At 47.8% G+C, this 18,091-nt stretch overlaps 1 protein-coding gene across 1 annotated transcript in view; it reads left to right on the forward strand.

Annotated features, from left to right (window-relative positions):
• The window catches only part of LOC120051682 (leucine-rich repeat extensin-like protein 2), a 129,344-nt gene that overhangs the window by 15,466 nt on the left and 95,787 nt on the right, over window positions 1-18,091 (forward strand). The window contains exon 2 of the mRNA XM_038998573.1: window positions 6,688-6,813. Within this exon, the coding sequence (XP_038854501.1) occupies window positions 6,692-6,813 (122 nt within the window). The 5' untranslated portion in view covers window positions 6,688-6,691. The remainder of the gene's footprint in view (window positions 1-6,687; window positions 6,814-18,091) is intronic.

Genomic DNA, 18,091 nt, shown 5'->3' on the forward strand with positions numbered 1-18,091 from the left:
CTTGTGTTCTAACGGCTAGGCTACCTGCTGCCCTGTGTCAGCTTGTGTTCTAACAGCTAGGCTACCTGCTGCCCTGTGTCAGCTTGTGTTCTAACAGCTAGGCTACGTGCTGCCCTGTGTCAGCTTGTGTTCTAACAGCTAGGCTACCTGCTGCCCTGTGTCAGCTTGTGTTCTAACGGCTAGGCTACCTGCTGCCCTGTGTCAGCTTGTGTTCTAACAGCTAGGCTACCTGCTGCCCTGTGTCAGCTTGTGTTCTAACAGCTAGGCTACCTGCTGCCCTGTGTCAGCTTGTGTTCTAACAGCTAGGCTACCTGCTGCCCTGTGTCAGCTTGTGTTCTAACGGCTAGGCTACCTGCTGCCCTGTGTCAGCTTGTGTTCTAACGGCTAGGCTACGTGCTGCCCTGTGTCAGCTTGTGTTCTAACGGCTAGGCTACCTGCTGCCCTGTGTCAGCTTGTGTTCTAACGGCTAGGCTACCTGCTGCCCTGTGTCAGCTTGTGTTCTAACGGCTAGGCTACCTGCTGCCCTGTGTCAGCTTGTGTTCTAACAGCTAGGCTACCTGCTGCCCTGTGTCAGCTTGTGTTCTAACAGCTAGGCTACGTGCTGCCCTGTGTCAGCTTGTGTTCTAACAGCTAGGCTACCTGCTGCCCTGTGTCAGCTTGTGTTCTAACAGCTAGGCTACCTGCTGCCCTGTGTCAGCTTGTGTTCTAACGGCTAGGCTACCTGCTGCCCTGTGTCAGCTTGTGTTCTAACGGCTAGGCTACGTGCTGCCCTGTGTCAGCTTGTGTTCTAACGGCTAGGCTACCTGCTGCCCTGTGTCAGCTTGTGTTCTAACGGCTAGGCTACCTGCTGCCCTGTGTCAGCTTGTGTTCTAACGGCTAGGCTACCTGCTGCCCTGTGTCAGCTTGTGTTCTAACGGCTAGGCTACCTGCTGCCCTGTGTCAGCTTGTGTTCTAACAGCTAGGCTACCTGCTGCCCTGTGTCAGCTTGTGTTCTAACAGCTAGGCTACGTGCTGCCCTGTGTCAGCTTGTGTTCTAACAGCTAGGCTACCTGCTGCCCTGTGTCAGCTTGTGTTCTAACGGCTAGGCTACCTGCTGCCCTGTGTCAGCTTGTGTTCTAACAGCTGGGCTACATCAATGTGATTGTTTGCTGTGTTTGAAATGGACTCATTTGGGGGACAGGCAGCACTGAAGCGGTGAGATCACTCAAGGACACTTGAACAAGAGACCCATTGAGGAGGTTCTGAAACATTTTGGATCTGATTTGGAGCCAGTAGCAGCACTACACAATAGAACTGTTGATCGTTAGTTGTGAAACCGCCGCTCCTTCAATGTCTTTTGGACTCAGTCATTAGAACTCCTGAAGAGCAGCCTTTATATTGTGTGTTTTTAGTAATGACAGCGTACCATTTATGAATAAACAGTAAACCTGTAGGAAATTCGGTTGCACCCAAAGATTTAATCAGTTTCATTTCCATGCATGTGGATGGGTGTTGATTCCCGGGCAAGAGGGGGAGATTATTTTCTTACCATTTGCATCAGTGTCCATGGAAGTGTTTATCCAGCCAAGTGCACTAGCAGCAACTGAAGAGAGACAGGAGTGAGCGAGATCATATCAGTACTGGAAGGTGTGAATACATGTTTGTCTCACAGAATGATACCCATGTGTTTTACTACAGCGTCTGACTTGAGACTTAACGGGCCAGTCCACTGGGCAAAAAAACCTGCTTCAATCAACGTTGTTTCAACATTATCAATGAGAGTGTTTTAATATCGTATATAGATTATTTTTAACCATCATCTCAATGCTAGGCTGGTCTCAGTCTGTTGATCACTACGTGATGATGACCATGGGTGTTGGCAAGACAGCAAACACAGATCTGGGACCAGGCCATCTCAGTGCACGTCACTCTGGTCCTGGGGGAGCTAGGACGCCAGACAGCAAACACAGATCTGGGACCAGGCCATCTCAGTGTACGTCACTCTGGTCCTGGGGGAGCTAGGATGCCAGACAGCACACACAGATCTGGGACCAGGCCATCTCAGTGTACGTCACTCTGGTCCCTGGGGAGCTAGGACGCCAGACAGCACACACAGATCTGGCACCAGGCCATCTCAGTGTACGTCACTCTGGTCCTGGGGGAGCTAGGACGCCAGACAGCACACACAGATCTGGGACCAGGCCATCTCAGTGTACGTCACTCTGGTCCTGGGGGAGCTAGGACGCCAGACAGCACACACAGATCTGGGACCAGGCCATCTCAGTGTACGTCACTCTGGTCCTGGGGGAGCTCGGACGCCAGACAGCACACACAGATCTGGGACCAGGCCATCTCAGTGTACGTCACTCTGGTCCTGGGGGAGCTCGGACGCCAGACAGCACACACAGATCTGGGACCAGGCCATCTCAGTGTGCTTTGAATAAAAGTGGAAAGAAAAGAGGATGTTTGGCAGATGAAACCTGGAAATAGCTGGTCTGGGGAGTTCACCTACACTGACCTCAGATTCAGCCCTTCCTACATGACTGGCAAATTAGGCAAAAGTTTTAGGAAGGAAAGATGAAAGAGCGAGCAGGGTTGTGTAACTGACAAAGGGAGAATCAAATTCTTACACAACCCTGCTCTCTCATCGCCTCTACACTCTTAGAACCTAAAACAGTTATTCGGCTGTCCCCAGAACCCTTCTTGGTTCCAGGTAGAACCCTTTTGGTTTCCCTTTCCACCGAGGGTTCTACATGGAACCCAAAATAGTTCTACCTGAAACCATAAAATGGGGACAGCTGAAGAACTGTTTTACAAAGCTATTTTATAGGAGTGTCACCAATCATAGCATATATTACTCAATGGGGATTTATTTATTTTTATTTAACCTTTTAACCAGGCAAGTCAGTTAAAAACGAATTCGTATTTACAATGATGGCCTACCCCGGCCAAACCTGGACCAATTGTGCCTATGGGACTCCCAATCACGGCCCGATGTGATACAGCATGGATTTGAACCTGGGACTGTAGTGACACCTCTTGCATTGAGATGCAGTGCCTTAGACCGCTGAGTCACTCGGGAGCCCTGCGTTGTGCTAAATTGTGTATCCTGATTAAATCTGAAGGGAAACAGACGGAGCAGGCACAGACATGTTAAATGATTTTGAGTTTTTATGAGTTTTGTATTGTGAGCCTGTGAGAGTTGTACCAACCAAGCTTGTGGTGTATTTAATATAGACTCAATAAAATATTATACCAAATAAATAAAAAGGGGCCCTGGGGAAAAGGTTGGGAAACCCTGTTCTAGATGATATACTAGCTGGTGCCTGTATCATAGTGATCACACCTCCCCAGTCACACGTCAACCTGCATCACCATCAGAATGCCTGTGGAAGCCTCCATCATCACCATCAGAATGCCTGTGGAAGCCTCCATCATCACCATCAGAATGCCTGTGGAAGCCTCCATCATCACCATCAGAATGCCTGTGGAAGCCTCCATCATCACCATCAGAATGCCTGTGGAAGCCTCCATCATCACCATCAGAATGCCTGTGGAAGCCTCCATCATCACCATCAGAATGCCTGTGGAAGCCACCATCATCACCATCAGAATGCCTGTGGAAGCCTCCATCATCACCATCAGAATGCCTGTGGAAGCCTCCATCATCACCATCAGAATGCCTGTGGAAGCCTCCATCGATACAGCCATGCTTAGACCTCCACACTTGGAACTCATGCCAAATCAACCAATAAACCACCTTCACCTTCCGTCACTGTGATTAGAGAAGAGAAGCATTGATGAGACTCTTTCCAGGAGATCTATTCTACACTGAGTGGACAAAACATTATGAACAACGGCTCTTTCCATAACAGACTAACCAGGTGAATCCAGGTGAAAGCTATGACCCCTTATTGATGTCACTTGTTGAATCCATTTCAATCAGAGTAGATGAAGGGGAGGAGACAGGTTAACGAAGGATTTTTAAGCCTTGAGACAACTGAGACATGGATTGTCTACGTGTGACATTCAGAAGGTGAATGGATAAGACAAAATATTTATGTGCCTTTGAACGGGGTATGGTAGTAGGTACTAGGCGCAACGGTTTGTGTCAAGAACTGCAACGCTGCTGGGGTTTTCACGTTCAACAGTTTCCTGTGTGTATCAAAAATGATCCACTACTCCAAGCTAACCAGTCAACTGTTAGCATGCCTGTCTGACCTCATACAGCCACACAGTCTGCTGCTGTTTTCCTCATTAACAACTCTCTAGTCTCAGGGTCACAATGGTATTAGTAGGTCATGAAAGAGGATGTTGTTGTTTAAGGTCAGGGCGCACTCCTGTAGGCTGTGTACCAGTTTAGTGGATTGACAGGAAACCACTCATGACAAGCAGGAAACCACTCATGACAAGCAGGAAACCACTCATGACAAGCAGGAAACCACTCATGACAAGCAGGAAACCACTCACGACAAGCAGGAAACCACTCACGACAAGCAGGAAACCACTCATGACAAGCAGGAAACCACTCATGACAAGCAGGAAACCACTCATGACAAGCAGGAAACCACTCACGACAAGCAGGAAACCACTCACGACAAGCAGGAAACCACTCACGACAAGCAGGAAACCACTCACGACAAGCAGGAAACCACTCACGACAAGCAGGAAACCACTCACGACAAGCAGGAAACCACTCACGACAAGCAGGAAACCACTCACGACAAGCAGAAACCCTGTTTCCTCCCCTCTTCCTCTGTTCCCTCCCCTCTTCCCCCTGTTCTCTTCCTCTGTTCCCTCCCCTCTTCCCCCTGTTCTCTTCCTCTGTTTCCTCCCCTCTTCTCTGTTTCCTCCCCTCTTCCCCCTGTTCTCTTCCTCTGTTCCCTCCCCTCTTCCCCCTGTTCTCTTCCTCTGTTCCCTCCCCTCTTCCCCCTGTTCTCTTCCTCTGTTCCCTCCGCTCTTCCCCCTGTTCTCTTCCCTCTGTTCCCTCCCCTCTTCCCCCTGTTCTCTTCCTCTGTTCCCTCCCCTCTTCCCCCTGTTCTCTTCCTCTGTTTCCTCCCCTCTTCCCCCTGTTCTCTTCCTCTGTTCCCTCCCCTCTTCCTCTGTTCCCTCTGCTCTTCCCCCTGTTCTCTTCCTCTGTTCCCTCCCCTCTTCCTCTGTTCCCTCTGCTCTTCCCCCTGTTCTCTTCCCTCTGTTTCCTCCCCTCTTCTCTGTTTCCTCCCCTCTTCTCTGTTTCCTCCCCTCTTCTCTGTTTCCTCCCCTCTTCTCCCTGTTCTCTTCCTCTGTTACCTCCCCTCTTCCCCCTGTTCTCTTCCTCTGTTTCCTCCCCTCTTCCTCTGTTCCCTCTGCTCTTCCCCTGTTCTCTTCCCTCTGTTTCCTCCCCTCTTCCTCTGTTCCCTCTGCTCTTCCCCCTGTTCTCTTCCTCTGTTTCCTCCCCTCTTCCTCTGTTCCCTCCCCTCTTCCCCCTGTTCTCTTCCTCTGTTTCCTCCCCTCTTCCCCCTGTTCTCTTCCTCTGTTCCCTCCCCTCTTCCCCCTGTTCTCTTCCTCTGTTCCCTCCCCTCTTCCCCCTGTTCTCTTCCTCTGTTCCCTCCCCTCTTCCCCCTGTTCTCTTCCTCTGTTTCCTCCCCTCTTCCCCCTGTTCTCTTCCTCTGTTTCCTCCCCTCTTCCCCCTGTTCTCTTCCTCTGTTTCCTCCCCTCTTCCCCCTGTTCTCTTCCTCTGTTCCCTCCCCTCTTCCCCCTGTTCTCTTCCTCTGTTCCCTCCCCTCTTCCCCCTGTTCTCTTCCTCTGTTCCCTCCCCTCTTCCCCCTGTTCTCTTCCTCTGTTTCCTCCCCTCTTCCCCCTGTTCTCTTCCTCTGTTCCCTCCCCTCTTCCCCCTGTTCTCTTCCTCTGTTCCCTCCCCTCTTCCCCCTGTTCTCTTCCTCTGTTTCCTCCCCTCTTCCCCCTGTTCTCTTCCTCTGTTTCCTCCGCTCTTCCCCCTGTTCTCTTCCCTCTGTTCTCTCTGTTCCCTCCACCCATCCTCTGTTTGTAACGCTAGGTGGTCCACAGCGTGGCATTTCCCATTAACTTTACATCTGCTAAAACTACAGAAAGGAAAAAGCCTTTTGAAAATGTTTATGAAAAGAAAGGTCTAGGCGCAAGAGGGAAGTTGTGTCAGGAAATAATTGCATTAGCCACACCTGCTAAGGAGAAGGATTGTCAGCACATCTTCCTCAGACATGCTTCTCTCCCCTTTTTACCAACCTTCCTCTGGGACAGGGGGTATATAAGGCTTTTCACACCCCTGAGCTGAGTGAAACCAAGCTGCCTGGTTGTGAATCCATCATTGTTTCTGAAAAGGCCAATGTGAACAGAACATATCAGCTGGCAGCTCAGTACGTTTTATTATTTTATTTCACCTTTATTTCACCTTTATTTCACCTTGATTTCACCTTTATCTAACCAGGTAGGCCAGTTGAGAACAAGTTCTCATTTACAACTGCGACCTGGCCAAGATAAAGCAAAGCAGTTCGACACATAAAACAACACAGAGTTACACATGGAATAAACAAAACATACAGTCAATAATACAGTTGAAGAAAATCTATATACAGTGTGTGTTTGAGTAGGCAACAACAAGTAGAAAAAGTTGTGTACTTGTGTGAGTGAAGTGTTTATCATTTAGTTTTCTCAGTCTGTGATGGGGTGTCGTGTTCTGTTCTGTCGCCTCAGGCTGATGATGATGACGATGATGATGGACCAACAGGAGCAGAGTGATGACATCAGTGTCCTGAGCTCGCTGGAGTTGCTGACCGAGGCCGCCAAGGAGGACGATGGGCACTGCCAACCACAGTTCAGGTGAGGCATCTCCTCTTCTTTGACACAGATGTAGGATCAGCTAGATCCTAGACTTTTCCTCTCTAGGTTTCTTCCTAGGTTTTGGCCTTTCTAGGGAGTTTTTCCTAGCCACCGTGCTTCTACACCTGCATTGCTTGCTGTTTGGGGTTTTAGGCTGGGTTTCTGTACAGCACTTCGAGATATTAGCTGATGTACGAAGGGCTATATAAAATAAACTTGATTTGATTTGATCAGCTAAATCCCCCCAATACCTCCTCAATGCTCATTTTAAAGGGATAGTTGGATCATTTGGCAATTAAGCCCTTTTTTTCCCCAGAGTCAGATGAACTCATGGATACCAGAAATGAGTGGTATTGTTATTTTAGCATGCTTGCGGGTGCAAAAATCGAAGATGCCTCCGACTGTAGTGTGAAAGTCGTCTCCCTCCCCGCCGACTCCAGAGTGGTAAACAGATGGATAGTGTGTCCCCATGCTGTCACGAGGGGCTGTTAACAAGCCATCTCTGATTAGAAGCTGAACAAGCATTCTTCATGAGTCATCTCCCATATTGCTACATTTTCAGTGCAGACACTGTAACTTACACTGTAACTTATGGTGAATGTTATGGTGAATGTGTCAAGACTGATCCCAGTACACTGCCAGTCAGCAAAACTGGTTACAATGACGTCATGATCAGGTTGTGTACTGGTTGTATATGGACGCTTTGTTAAAGTCTTTTTAGCAACTATAAAATAACATAATTAAGATGTAATTTACAAGCACCCGCAATAACATCTGCTAAATATATGTATGTGACCAATAAAATTAGATTTGATTCGATGTGCCATTGCCCATTGCTGTCGTTGCTTGCTAAAGACAGGGAGGCAAAAAGACAGGGAGGCAAAAAGACAGGGAGGCAAAAAGACAGGGAGGCAAAAAGACAGGGAGGCAAATGAGCAAATAGCATTATAATGTACAGTGATATCTCCACCTCTTTCTGTCTGTATTCAATAATCCTGTCCGCTCCTCTTAAGGAGCCTACAAGTCCCCACCTGAATTCTGCTCCACCCCGCAGGCCCCTGTGTATACAGAAGGAGTCAGTAGCTTAGAATACAACAAAGGACTGCCAAACACTGGCAGCTTGCCCATCAAAGACAGTTAAATGTCTCTGTGGTCTGTTTCCTTTTCCCTTCCTATTTATTTACGTTGGCATCGAGTAGAATACAATCACACCTTGTGATTCAACATTGATGACTCGGTGGGAAGGCTGTCTCGAGGTCTGGGTGGGAAGGCTGTCTCGAGGTCTGGGTGGGAAGGCTGTCTCGAGGTCTAGGTGGGAAGGCTGTCTCGAGGTCTGGGTGGGAATGCTGTCTCGAGGTCTGGGTGGGAAGGCTGTCTCGAGGTCTGGGTGGGAATGCTGTCTCGAGGTCTGGGTGGGAAGGCTGTCTCGAGGTCTGGGTGGGAATGCTGTCTCGAGGTCTGGGTGGGAAGGCTGTCTCGAGGTCTGGGTGGGAAGGCTGTCTCGAGGTCTGGGATGGAAGGCTGTCTCGAGGTCTGGGTGGGAAGGCTGTCTCGAGGTCTGGGATGGAAGGCTGTCTCGAGGTCTGGGTGGGAAGGCTGTCTCGAGGTCTGGGATGGAAGGCTGTCTCGAGGTCTGGGTGGGAAGGCTGTCTCGAGGTCTGGGATGGAAGGCTGTCTCGAGGTCTGGGTGGGAAGGCTGTCTCGAGGTCTGGGATGGAAGGCTATCTCGAGGTCTAGGTGGGAAGGCTGTCTCGAGGTCTGGGATGGAAGGCTGTCTCGAGGTCTGGGATCGAAGGCTGTCTCGAGGTCTGGGATGGAAGGCTATCTCGAGGTCTGGGATGGAAGGCTGTCTCGAGGTCTGGGTGGGAAGGCTGTCTCGAGGTCTGGGTGGGAAGGCTGTCTCGAGGTGTGGGTGGGAAGGTTGTCTCGAGGTCTGGGTGGGAAGGTTGTCTCGAGGTCTGGGTGGGAAGGCTGTCTCGGTCTGGGTGGGAAGGCTTCTCGAGGTCTGGGTGGGAAGGCTTCTCGAGGTCTGGGTGGGAAGGCTGTCTCGAGGTCTGGGTGGGAAGGCTGTCTCGAGGTCTGGGTGGGAAGGCTGTCTCGAGGTCTGGGTGGGAAGGCTGTCTCGAGGTCTGGGTGGGAAGGCTGTCTCGAGGTCTGGGATGGAAGGCTGTCTCGAGGTCTGGGTGGGAAGGCTGTCTCGAGGTCTGGGATGGAAGGCTGTCTCGAGGTCTGGGTGGGAAGGCTGTCTCGAGGTCTGGGTGGGAAGGCTGTCTCGAGGTCTGGGTGGGAAGGCTGTCTCGAGGTCTGGGTGGGAAGGCTGTCTCGAGGTCTGGGATGGAAGGCTGTCTCGAGGTCTGTGTGGGGAAGGTTGTCTCGAGGCAGAATATCCTGGGCCGTAGAGACGTACTGGCGGCCAGATGCGCTGAGCCGCTGAGCCGTGAAGCTTAACAGGGCTATGAAGCCTCTAACAAAGTTAACTACCCACAACGAAAGGAGGGAAAACGGGATACCTAAGTATGGTTCCCAATCAGAGACAACGATAGACAGCTGTCCCTGATTGAGAACCATACCCGGCCAAAACATAGAAACACAAAATATAGAAGTAAAAGACATAGAATGCCCACCCAAACCACACCCTGACCAAACCAAAAAGAAACATAAAAAAGGCTCTCTAAGGTCAGGGCGTGACACTGATCAAACCACTCTAGATAATGAACCTGTTCTCTGATCAATCCCCTCTAGATAATGAACCTGTTCTCTGATCAAACCCCTCTAGATAATGAACCTGTTCTCTGATCAAACCACTCTAGGTAATGAACCGTTCTTTCTACCTTTCTCTGTGTCTGGGTGTCTGTTGGTATTATTGGTTGTGTGCGTGTGTGTGTGATGAGAGTGCACAATTAATCAAATTCATGTCGAAATCGCAATATTGATATGTGCAATATCCATATCATAAGAGATATCCATAACGAAGAGATATCCATATCGTAAGAGATATCCATATCGTAAGAGATATTCCAAGAGATATCCATATCGTAAGAGATATCCATATCGTAAGAGATATCCATATCGTAAGAGATATTCCAAGAGATATCCATATCGTAAGAGATATTCATATCGTAAGAGATATTCCAAGAGATATCCATATCGTAAGAGATATCCATATAGTAAGAGATATCCATATCGTAAGAGATATTCTAAGAGATATCCATATCGTAAGAGATATCCATATCGTAAGAGATATCCATATCGTAAGAGATATTCATATCATAAGAGATATTCATATCGTAAGAGATATCCATATCGTAAGAGATATTCATATCATAAGAGATATTCATATCGTAAGAGATATCCATATCGTAAGAGATATCCATATCGCCACTCAGCTGCGTGTAAAGTCTGTTTCTATAGTTTAATATGTTTGTCTTCTCTCTCCCTCCTCTTCCAACACACCAAGCCCCGCCCCCTGTCACTCAAACAGTACAGTTCCTCCTCCTCTGTTAGTTACTATACATTTAACTGTCTGTTCTGTTAGGTCAGATGTAGTCAATAGATTGTTCCAAACAAGAACGATGCTGGTTTCCACGTTGCTTCTTTAATATACTCTGAGTATACTAAACATTAGGTCACCTTCCTAATATTGAGTTGCACCTCCTCCCCTGTTGTCCTCAGAACAGCTTCAATTCGTCAGGTCATGGACTCTACAAGGTGTTGAAAGTGTTCCACAGGGATGCTGGCCCATGTTGACTCCAATGCTTCCCACAGTTGTATATTGTTGGCCTGATGTCCTTTGGGTGGTGGACCATTCTTGAATCACACGGGAAACTGTTGAGTGTGGAAAAACCCAGCAGCGTTGCAGTTCTTGACACAAACCGGTGCGCCTGGCACCTACTACCTTAACCAACAATACAGTTTTAAGAAAAGACCTAAAAAAAAATAAGAATAACAAATAAGTAAAGAGCAGCTGTAAAATAACAGTTGTGTGGCTATATACAGGGTGTTACGGTACAGAGTCAATGTGGAGGCTATATACAGGGTGTTACGGTACAGAGTCAAAGTGGAGGCTATATACAGGGTGTTACGGTACAGAGTCAATGTGGAGGCTATATACAGGGTGTTACGGTACAGAGTCAATGTGGAGGCTATATACAGGGTGTTACGGTACAGAGTCAAAGTGGAGGCTATATACAGGGTGTTACGGTACAGAGTCAAAGTGGAGGCTATATACAGGGGGTACTGGTACAAAGTCAATGTGGAGGCTATATACAGGGTGTTACGGTACAGAGTCAAAGTGGAGGCTATATACAGGGGGTACTGGTACAGAGTCAATGTGGAGGCTATATACAGGGTGTTACGGTACAGAGTCAATGTGGAGGCTATATACAGGGTGTTACGGTACAGAGTCAATGTGGAGGCTATATACAGGGTGTTACGGTACAGAGTCAATGTGGAGGCTATATACAGGGTGTTACGGTACAGAGTCAATGTGGAGGCTATATACAGGGTGTTACGGTACAGAGTCAATGTGGAGGCTATATACAGGGTGTTACGGTACAGAGTCAAAGTGGAGGCTATATACAGGGTGTTACGGTACAGAGTCAAAGTGGAGGCTATATACAGGGGGTACTGGTACAAAGTCAATGTGGAGGCTATATACAGGGTGTTACGGTACAGAGTCAAAGTGGAGGCTATATACAGGGTGTTACGGTACAGAGTCAATGTGGAGGCTATATACAGGGGGTACTGGTACAGAGTCAATGTGGAGGCTATATACAGGGGGTACCGGTACAGAGTCAATGTGGAGGCTATATACAGGGTGTTACGGTACAGAGTCAATGTGGAGGCTATATACAGGGTGGTACGGTACAGAGTCAATGTGGAGGCTATATACAGGGTGTTACGGTACAGAGTCAATGTGGAGGCTATATACAGGGTGTTACGGTACAGAGTCAATGTGGAGGCTATATACAGGGTGTTACGGTACAGAGTCAAAGTGGAGGCTATATACAGGGTGTTACGGTACAGAGTCAAAGTGGAGGCTATATACAGGGGGTACTGGTACAAAGTCAATGTGGAGGCTATATACAGGGTGTTACGGTACAGAGTCAAAGTGGAGGCTATATACAGGGGGTACTGGTACAGAGTCAATGTGGAGGCTATATACAGGGTGTTACGGTACAGAGTCAATGTGGAGGCTATATACAGGGTGTTACGGTACAGAGTCAATGTGGAGGCTATATACAGGGTGTTACGGTACAGAGTCAATGTGGAGGCTATATACAGGGTGTTACGGTACAGAGTCAATGTGGAGGCTATATACAGGGTGTTACGGTACAGAGTCAATGTGGAGGCTATATACAGGGTGTTACGGTACAGAGTCAAAGTGGAGGCTATATACAGGGTGTTACGGTACAGAGTCAAAGTGGAGGCTATATACAGGGGGTACTGGTACAAAGTCAATGTGGAGGCTATATACAGGGTGTTACGGTACAGAGTCAAAGTGGAGGCTATATACAGGGTGTTACGGTACAGAGTCAATGTGGAGGCTATATACAGGGGGTACTGGTACAGAGTCAATGTGGAGGCTATATACAGGGGGTACTGCTACAGAGTCAATGTGGAGGCTATATACAGGGTGTTACGGTACAGAGTCAATGTGGAGGCTATATACAGGGTGGTACGGTACAGAGTCAATGTGGAGGCTATATACAGGGTGTTACGGTACAGAGTCAAAGTGGAGGCTATATACAGGGTGTTACGGTACAGAGTCAAAGTGGAGGCTATATACAGGGGGTACTGGTACAAAGTCAATGTGGAGGCTATATACAGGGTGTTACGGTACAGAGTCAAAGTGGAGGCTATATACAGGGTGTTACGGTACAGAGTCAATGTGGAGGCTATATACAGGGGGTACTGGTACAGAGTCAATGTGGAGGCTATATACAGGGGGTACCGCTACAGAGTCAATGTGGAGGCTATATACAGGGGGTACCGGAACAGAGTCAATGTGGAGGCTATATACAGGGGGTACTGGTACAGAGTCAATGTGGAGGCTATATACAGCGGGTACCGGTACAGAGTCAATGTGGAGTCTATATACAGGGGTACCGGTACAGAGTCAATGTGGAGTCTATATACGGGGTGTTACGGTACAGAGTCAATGTGGAGGCTATATACAGGGTGTTACGGTACAGAGTCAATGTGGAGGCTATATACAGGGTGTTACGGTACAGAGTCAATGTGGAGTCTATATACAGGGTGTTACGGTACAGAGTCAATGTGTGGGGGCACTGGTTAGTCGAGGTAATTGAGGTATGTACATGTATGTAAATGTACATGTAGGTAGAGTTATTATACTATTCATTTCTAGGATTCCAACTGTTCATCCAAGTGTTTTGATCTATATCGCACGTCAAATCGTAGTATTTGGTTTTTTTAAAATCTCACTATATCTCCTTCTATATTCAGTATATACCTGTCTATTAAACCATATAAAAATACTAAAGGTTGAGTGGAAGAAATAGCATTAACAACCCCAGCTAGGTTCCCACCCTAGATTGTCTCGCATTACCCCAACTTCTACGTCTCGTTGTCGCTCGGTTATTTTTCAGAACCGTCGTGAGAAGGCCTAGGAATCGAGGTCACTTCCTGATGCTACCAACCAGGGCCGGCTGTATGGATCAGCTGAGATGCTACCAACCAGGGCCGGCTGTATGGATCAGCTGAGATGCTACCAACCAGGGCCGGCTGTATGGATCAGCTGAGATGCTACCAACCAGGGCCGGCTGTATGGATCAGCTGAGATGCTACCAACCAGGGCCGGCTGTATGGATCAGCTGAGATGCTACCAACCAGGGCCGGCTGTATGGATCAGCTGAGATGCTACCAACCAGGGCCGGCTGTATGGATCAGCTGAGATGCTACCAACCAGGGTCGGCTGTATGGATCAGCTGAGATGCTACCAACCAGGGCCGGCTGTATGGATCAGCTGAGATGCTACCAACCAGGGCCGGCTGTATGGATCAGCTGAGATGCTACCAGCCAGGGCCGGCTGTATGGATCAGCTGAGATGCTACCAACCAGGGCCGGCTGTATGGATCAGCTGAGATGCTACCAACCAGGGCCGGCTGTATGGATCAGCTGAGATGCTACCAGCCAGGGCCGGCTGTATGGATCAGCTGAGATGCTACCAACCAGGGCCGGCTGTATGGATCAGCTGAGATGCTACCAGCCAGGGCCGACTGTATGGATCAGCTGAGATGGAGGTCATCACCACTAAATAAAATATTAGAAAAAGTTTAGTTTTGCCACAGATTTATTTATTTATTTATTTTTATTTTTTCCCTTTTTTTTATCCCATCAAGGTGGCTGGGAACCACGGGGCTAGCCAGTTAACTAAACCTGTAGTAATCGTGGCTGAAAACCGACCGGGTACACGGGGCACGTGCCCAGGGGCCGTGATCCTCCGGGAGGTGCGACTCCAAATTAGGAAAGTATTCCTAATGTTTTGTACACTCAGTGTAGATGCGTATATAGTGTGGCTCACAGATGGAATAGATTACAGATGACTGTGGCGAATGGGAGCTGTTTAATACTCTTGATGTAACATGTCCTTGGTTCGGTTCAGCCTTCTCTTCTCCCTGAAGGCAGGGAGTGGAGGGAGGTCTGGCAATCTTGGCACGGCCCACAGTGGTGTCATCATACCTACCCAGCCTTGTGATCCTAGGTTGGCAAAGGAAGGTCAGCTTCTCAGTTAGCAGTTTTATCTACGAAAAAAGAAGATTGCAGTCAGAGTGCAGTATAACTGCAGTAGACTGCAGTTATACTGCAATTACTGCGTCCAAAATACCACAGTCAATTGCAGTCACTGCACTTTTACTGCAGTTTGAAAACTCCAATGATTTTCTTTAAGGGTACCATTAGAGCTTGTCAAAAAGTTGTCTAACGTTAACTAATCTTTTTGCCTCAATCACACTGGACCTTAATGAAACGATGAATCCAGCGGCCAAACGATTGAAGACTGGGTGGCAGGTAGCCTAGTGGTTAGAGCGTTGGACTTGTAACCGCAAGGTTGCAAGATTGAATCCCCGAGCTAACAAGGTATAAATCTGTAGTTCTGCCCCTGAACAAGGCAGTTAACCCACTGTTCCCCAGTAGGCCGTCATTGTAAATAAGAATTTGTTCTTAACTGACTTGTCTAGTTAAATAAAGGTTAAAAAAAGACTGCTTTTTTGAAAGAGCAATGTTTTATTAGAGTCAGTGTAGCATTGTAACGTTATTGATCTATCAGTTTCCCGAGATAATAACCTATATTCACACTGACACGGTATAAACAGCTCTACAGACTTCACTGTCATGGTGCACAATCAGTACCCGACACTATGATGTCTTAGCAGGATCAGATGGTGACAGGGGTGCCTTCAGGGTCAGACAGCCAGGGAAGACCAGTCTACAGAGCTCACGGGAATTTTGCAATATATTATAACAATCAAAGTTCCATCTTGAATTGATGGGTAGATCTACAGTAGCTACAGGACAGCAGTTTAAAGATACAGTCTGAGATCTGGGAATAATGCTCATTTCAATTGTTGAACCGTTGATTCAATTATTTGATAATATCATGTATTAATGTACACCAAGATCATTCTTTGTCATGCCTTATCTGAGCAGGATAAAATGGTGGCAGGGGTCTCAGCAGGGTCAGACAGCCAAGGAAGACCAGTCTGTGACGGAGCTGAGGTGCACTTTTTCCAATGCAACACTTTATTCTCTCTGTGCAGCACTGGACAAGCCAGAAACTATTTTATGTCAGTTTGACAAACCTCTAAAGATGATTTCCAAACTGTATCAAGTGTTGATAGAGGCTTTACCCGATGACACAAAACATGTAAAAACAAAAATGTGAGGAAGACCTGGGAGACACTATTGATGATGATGATGAATGGATACAGATATATGTGAATGCCCAGTCATGTTCATATCATCTCAGACATAAATGACTGCAGTTAAAAACCATCCATAGAACGTACTAGATGCCAGTGAAACTGAATATCAAGCACTCAGAAATGTAAGTCCTCTGCTGGAGACGGAAAACACAAAAGGGGACATATTTTTTTTTTTATCTCATCACGTCTACAGATTCGCCCTGTTTTTGTTTGTTTGGAAATGTTGATACTGGAGACTGTTATGAGAAGAAACTGTGTAACCTATCATTTATTATCATTTATATAATTCCAAGATGGCGTAGCAGTGTAGACGTGTTTGTTTAGTCCTCTCGTGTACGTTTGTGTTTTTCGTATTTCTTGTATATATATATTTTTTTAAATTCTATCTCTTTTCGATTTTTAATTCGATTATACCTTCCGGTAACCTACCTCACCCAATGTGATACGGAATCGCTATTATTTTTTAACTTTGGAACACATTCAAGAACCCCCAGTAGCTAACCAGCTAATCAGCTACAAGCTATTTAGTCATTTTTAGCCGCTGCTAGCAGCTTTTACCTTCTGCACAGACACCAGCCCTGTTATTAGCCTGGATATTACTCACCAATTTACCAGCATCGGACTGTCTCTCGACAACAACGCCGGATTCCTGCCGTAATCCCTGAGCCACTACTTCTGATCCTCACAGCTAGCTTGCAGCTAGCACAGCTAGCGCAGCTAGCGCCACTGCCACGAAGCTAGCACCAGTTAGCAAACACAATTCTACAATTACAACCTCTCTTTCGCCATCGCCATCCGGCTTGGATTCTCTGTCGACACGACCACGTCTGGTCTGCAGACGAATACCCCATCCGCTGTGCCCTCAACCGGCCTCCGTCTGAGCAGACCCCCTCCGTCTGAGCAGACCACCCCCCGGGCTACTAACTTTAAACGCCACGTGCTAGCTTAGTGGCGGCTTCCCTGCTCCATCTACGGCTGCCCCCTGGACACTATGATCACTTGGCTACATAGCTGATGCCTGCCGGACTGTCCATTAATTCACGGTACTCCATTCTGTTTATTTGTGTTTTATCTGTCGGCTCTGTGTTTTAACTCAGGCTCTGTGTGTAGTTAATCCGACCCTCTCTACCTAGTCGTCGCCATTTTTACCTGCTGTTGCTGTGTTAGCTGACTAGCTGCTGTTATCTCACCTGTTGTTTTAGCTAGCTCTCCCAATCAAGACCTGCAATCACTTTATGCCTTACTGTATGTCTCTCTCAAATATCAATATGCCTTGTATACTGTTGTTCAGGCTAGTTATCATTGTTTTGGTTTGCAATGGACCCCGTAGTTCCACTCTCCGTACCTCTGATACCTCCTTTGTCCCACCTCCCACACATGCGGTGACCTCACCCATTGAGACCAGCATGTCCAGAGATACAACCTCTCTTATCATCACCCAGTGCCTGGGCTTGCCTCCGCTGTACCCGTGCCCCACCATACCCCTGTCTGCACATTATGCCCAGAATCTATTCTACCACGCCCATAAATCTGCTCCTTTTATTCCTTGTCCCCAACGCTCTAGGCGACCAGTTTTGATAGCCTTTAGCCGCACCCTCATCCTACTACTCCTCTGTTCCTCGGGTGATGTGGAGGTAAACCCAGGCCCTGCATGTCCCCAGGCACCCTCATTTGTTGACTTCTGTGATCGAAAAAGCCTTGGCCTCATGCATGTCAACATCAGAAGCCTCCTCCCTAAGTTTGGCTTACTCACCGCTTTAGCACACTCTGCCAACCCTGATGTCCTTGCCGTGTCTGAATCCTGGCTTAGGAAGGCCACCAAAAATTCTGAGATTTCCATACCCAACTATAACACTTTCCGTCAAGATAGAACTGCCAAAGGGGGAGGAGTTGCAATCTACTGCAGAGATAGCCTGCAAAGTTCTGTCATACTTTCAGGTCTATGCCCAAACAGTTCGAACTTCTAATTTAAAAAATGTATCTCTCCAGAAATAAGTCTCTCACTGTTGCCGCCTGCTACCGACCCCCCTCAGCTCCCAGCTGTGCCCTGGACACCATCTGTGAATTGATCGCTCCCCATCTAGCTTCAGAGTTTGTTCTGTTAGGTGACCTAAACTGGGATATGCTTAACACCCCGGCCTTCCTACAATTTAAGCTAGATGCCCTCAATCTCACACAAATGATCAAGGAACCCACCAGGTACAACCCTAAATCCGTAAACACGGGCACCCTAATAGACATTATCCTGACCAACTTGCCCTCCAAATACACCTCTGCTGTCTTCAATCAAGATCTCAGCGATCACTGCCTCATTGCCTGTATCCGCTACGGGT

The sequence above is a fragment of the Salvelinus namaycush genome, chromosome 8 (genome assembly GCF_016432855.1).
Source record: "Salvelinus namaycush isolate Seneca chromosome 8, SaNama_1.0, whole genome shotgun sequence".
Taxonomy (NCBI): domain Eukaryota; kingdom Metazoa; phylum Chordata; class Actinopteri; order Salmoniformes; family Salmonidae; genus Salvelinus; species Salvelinus namaycush.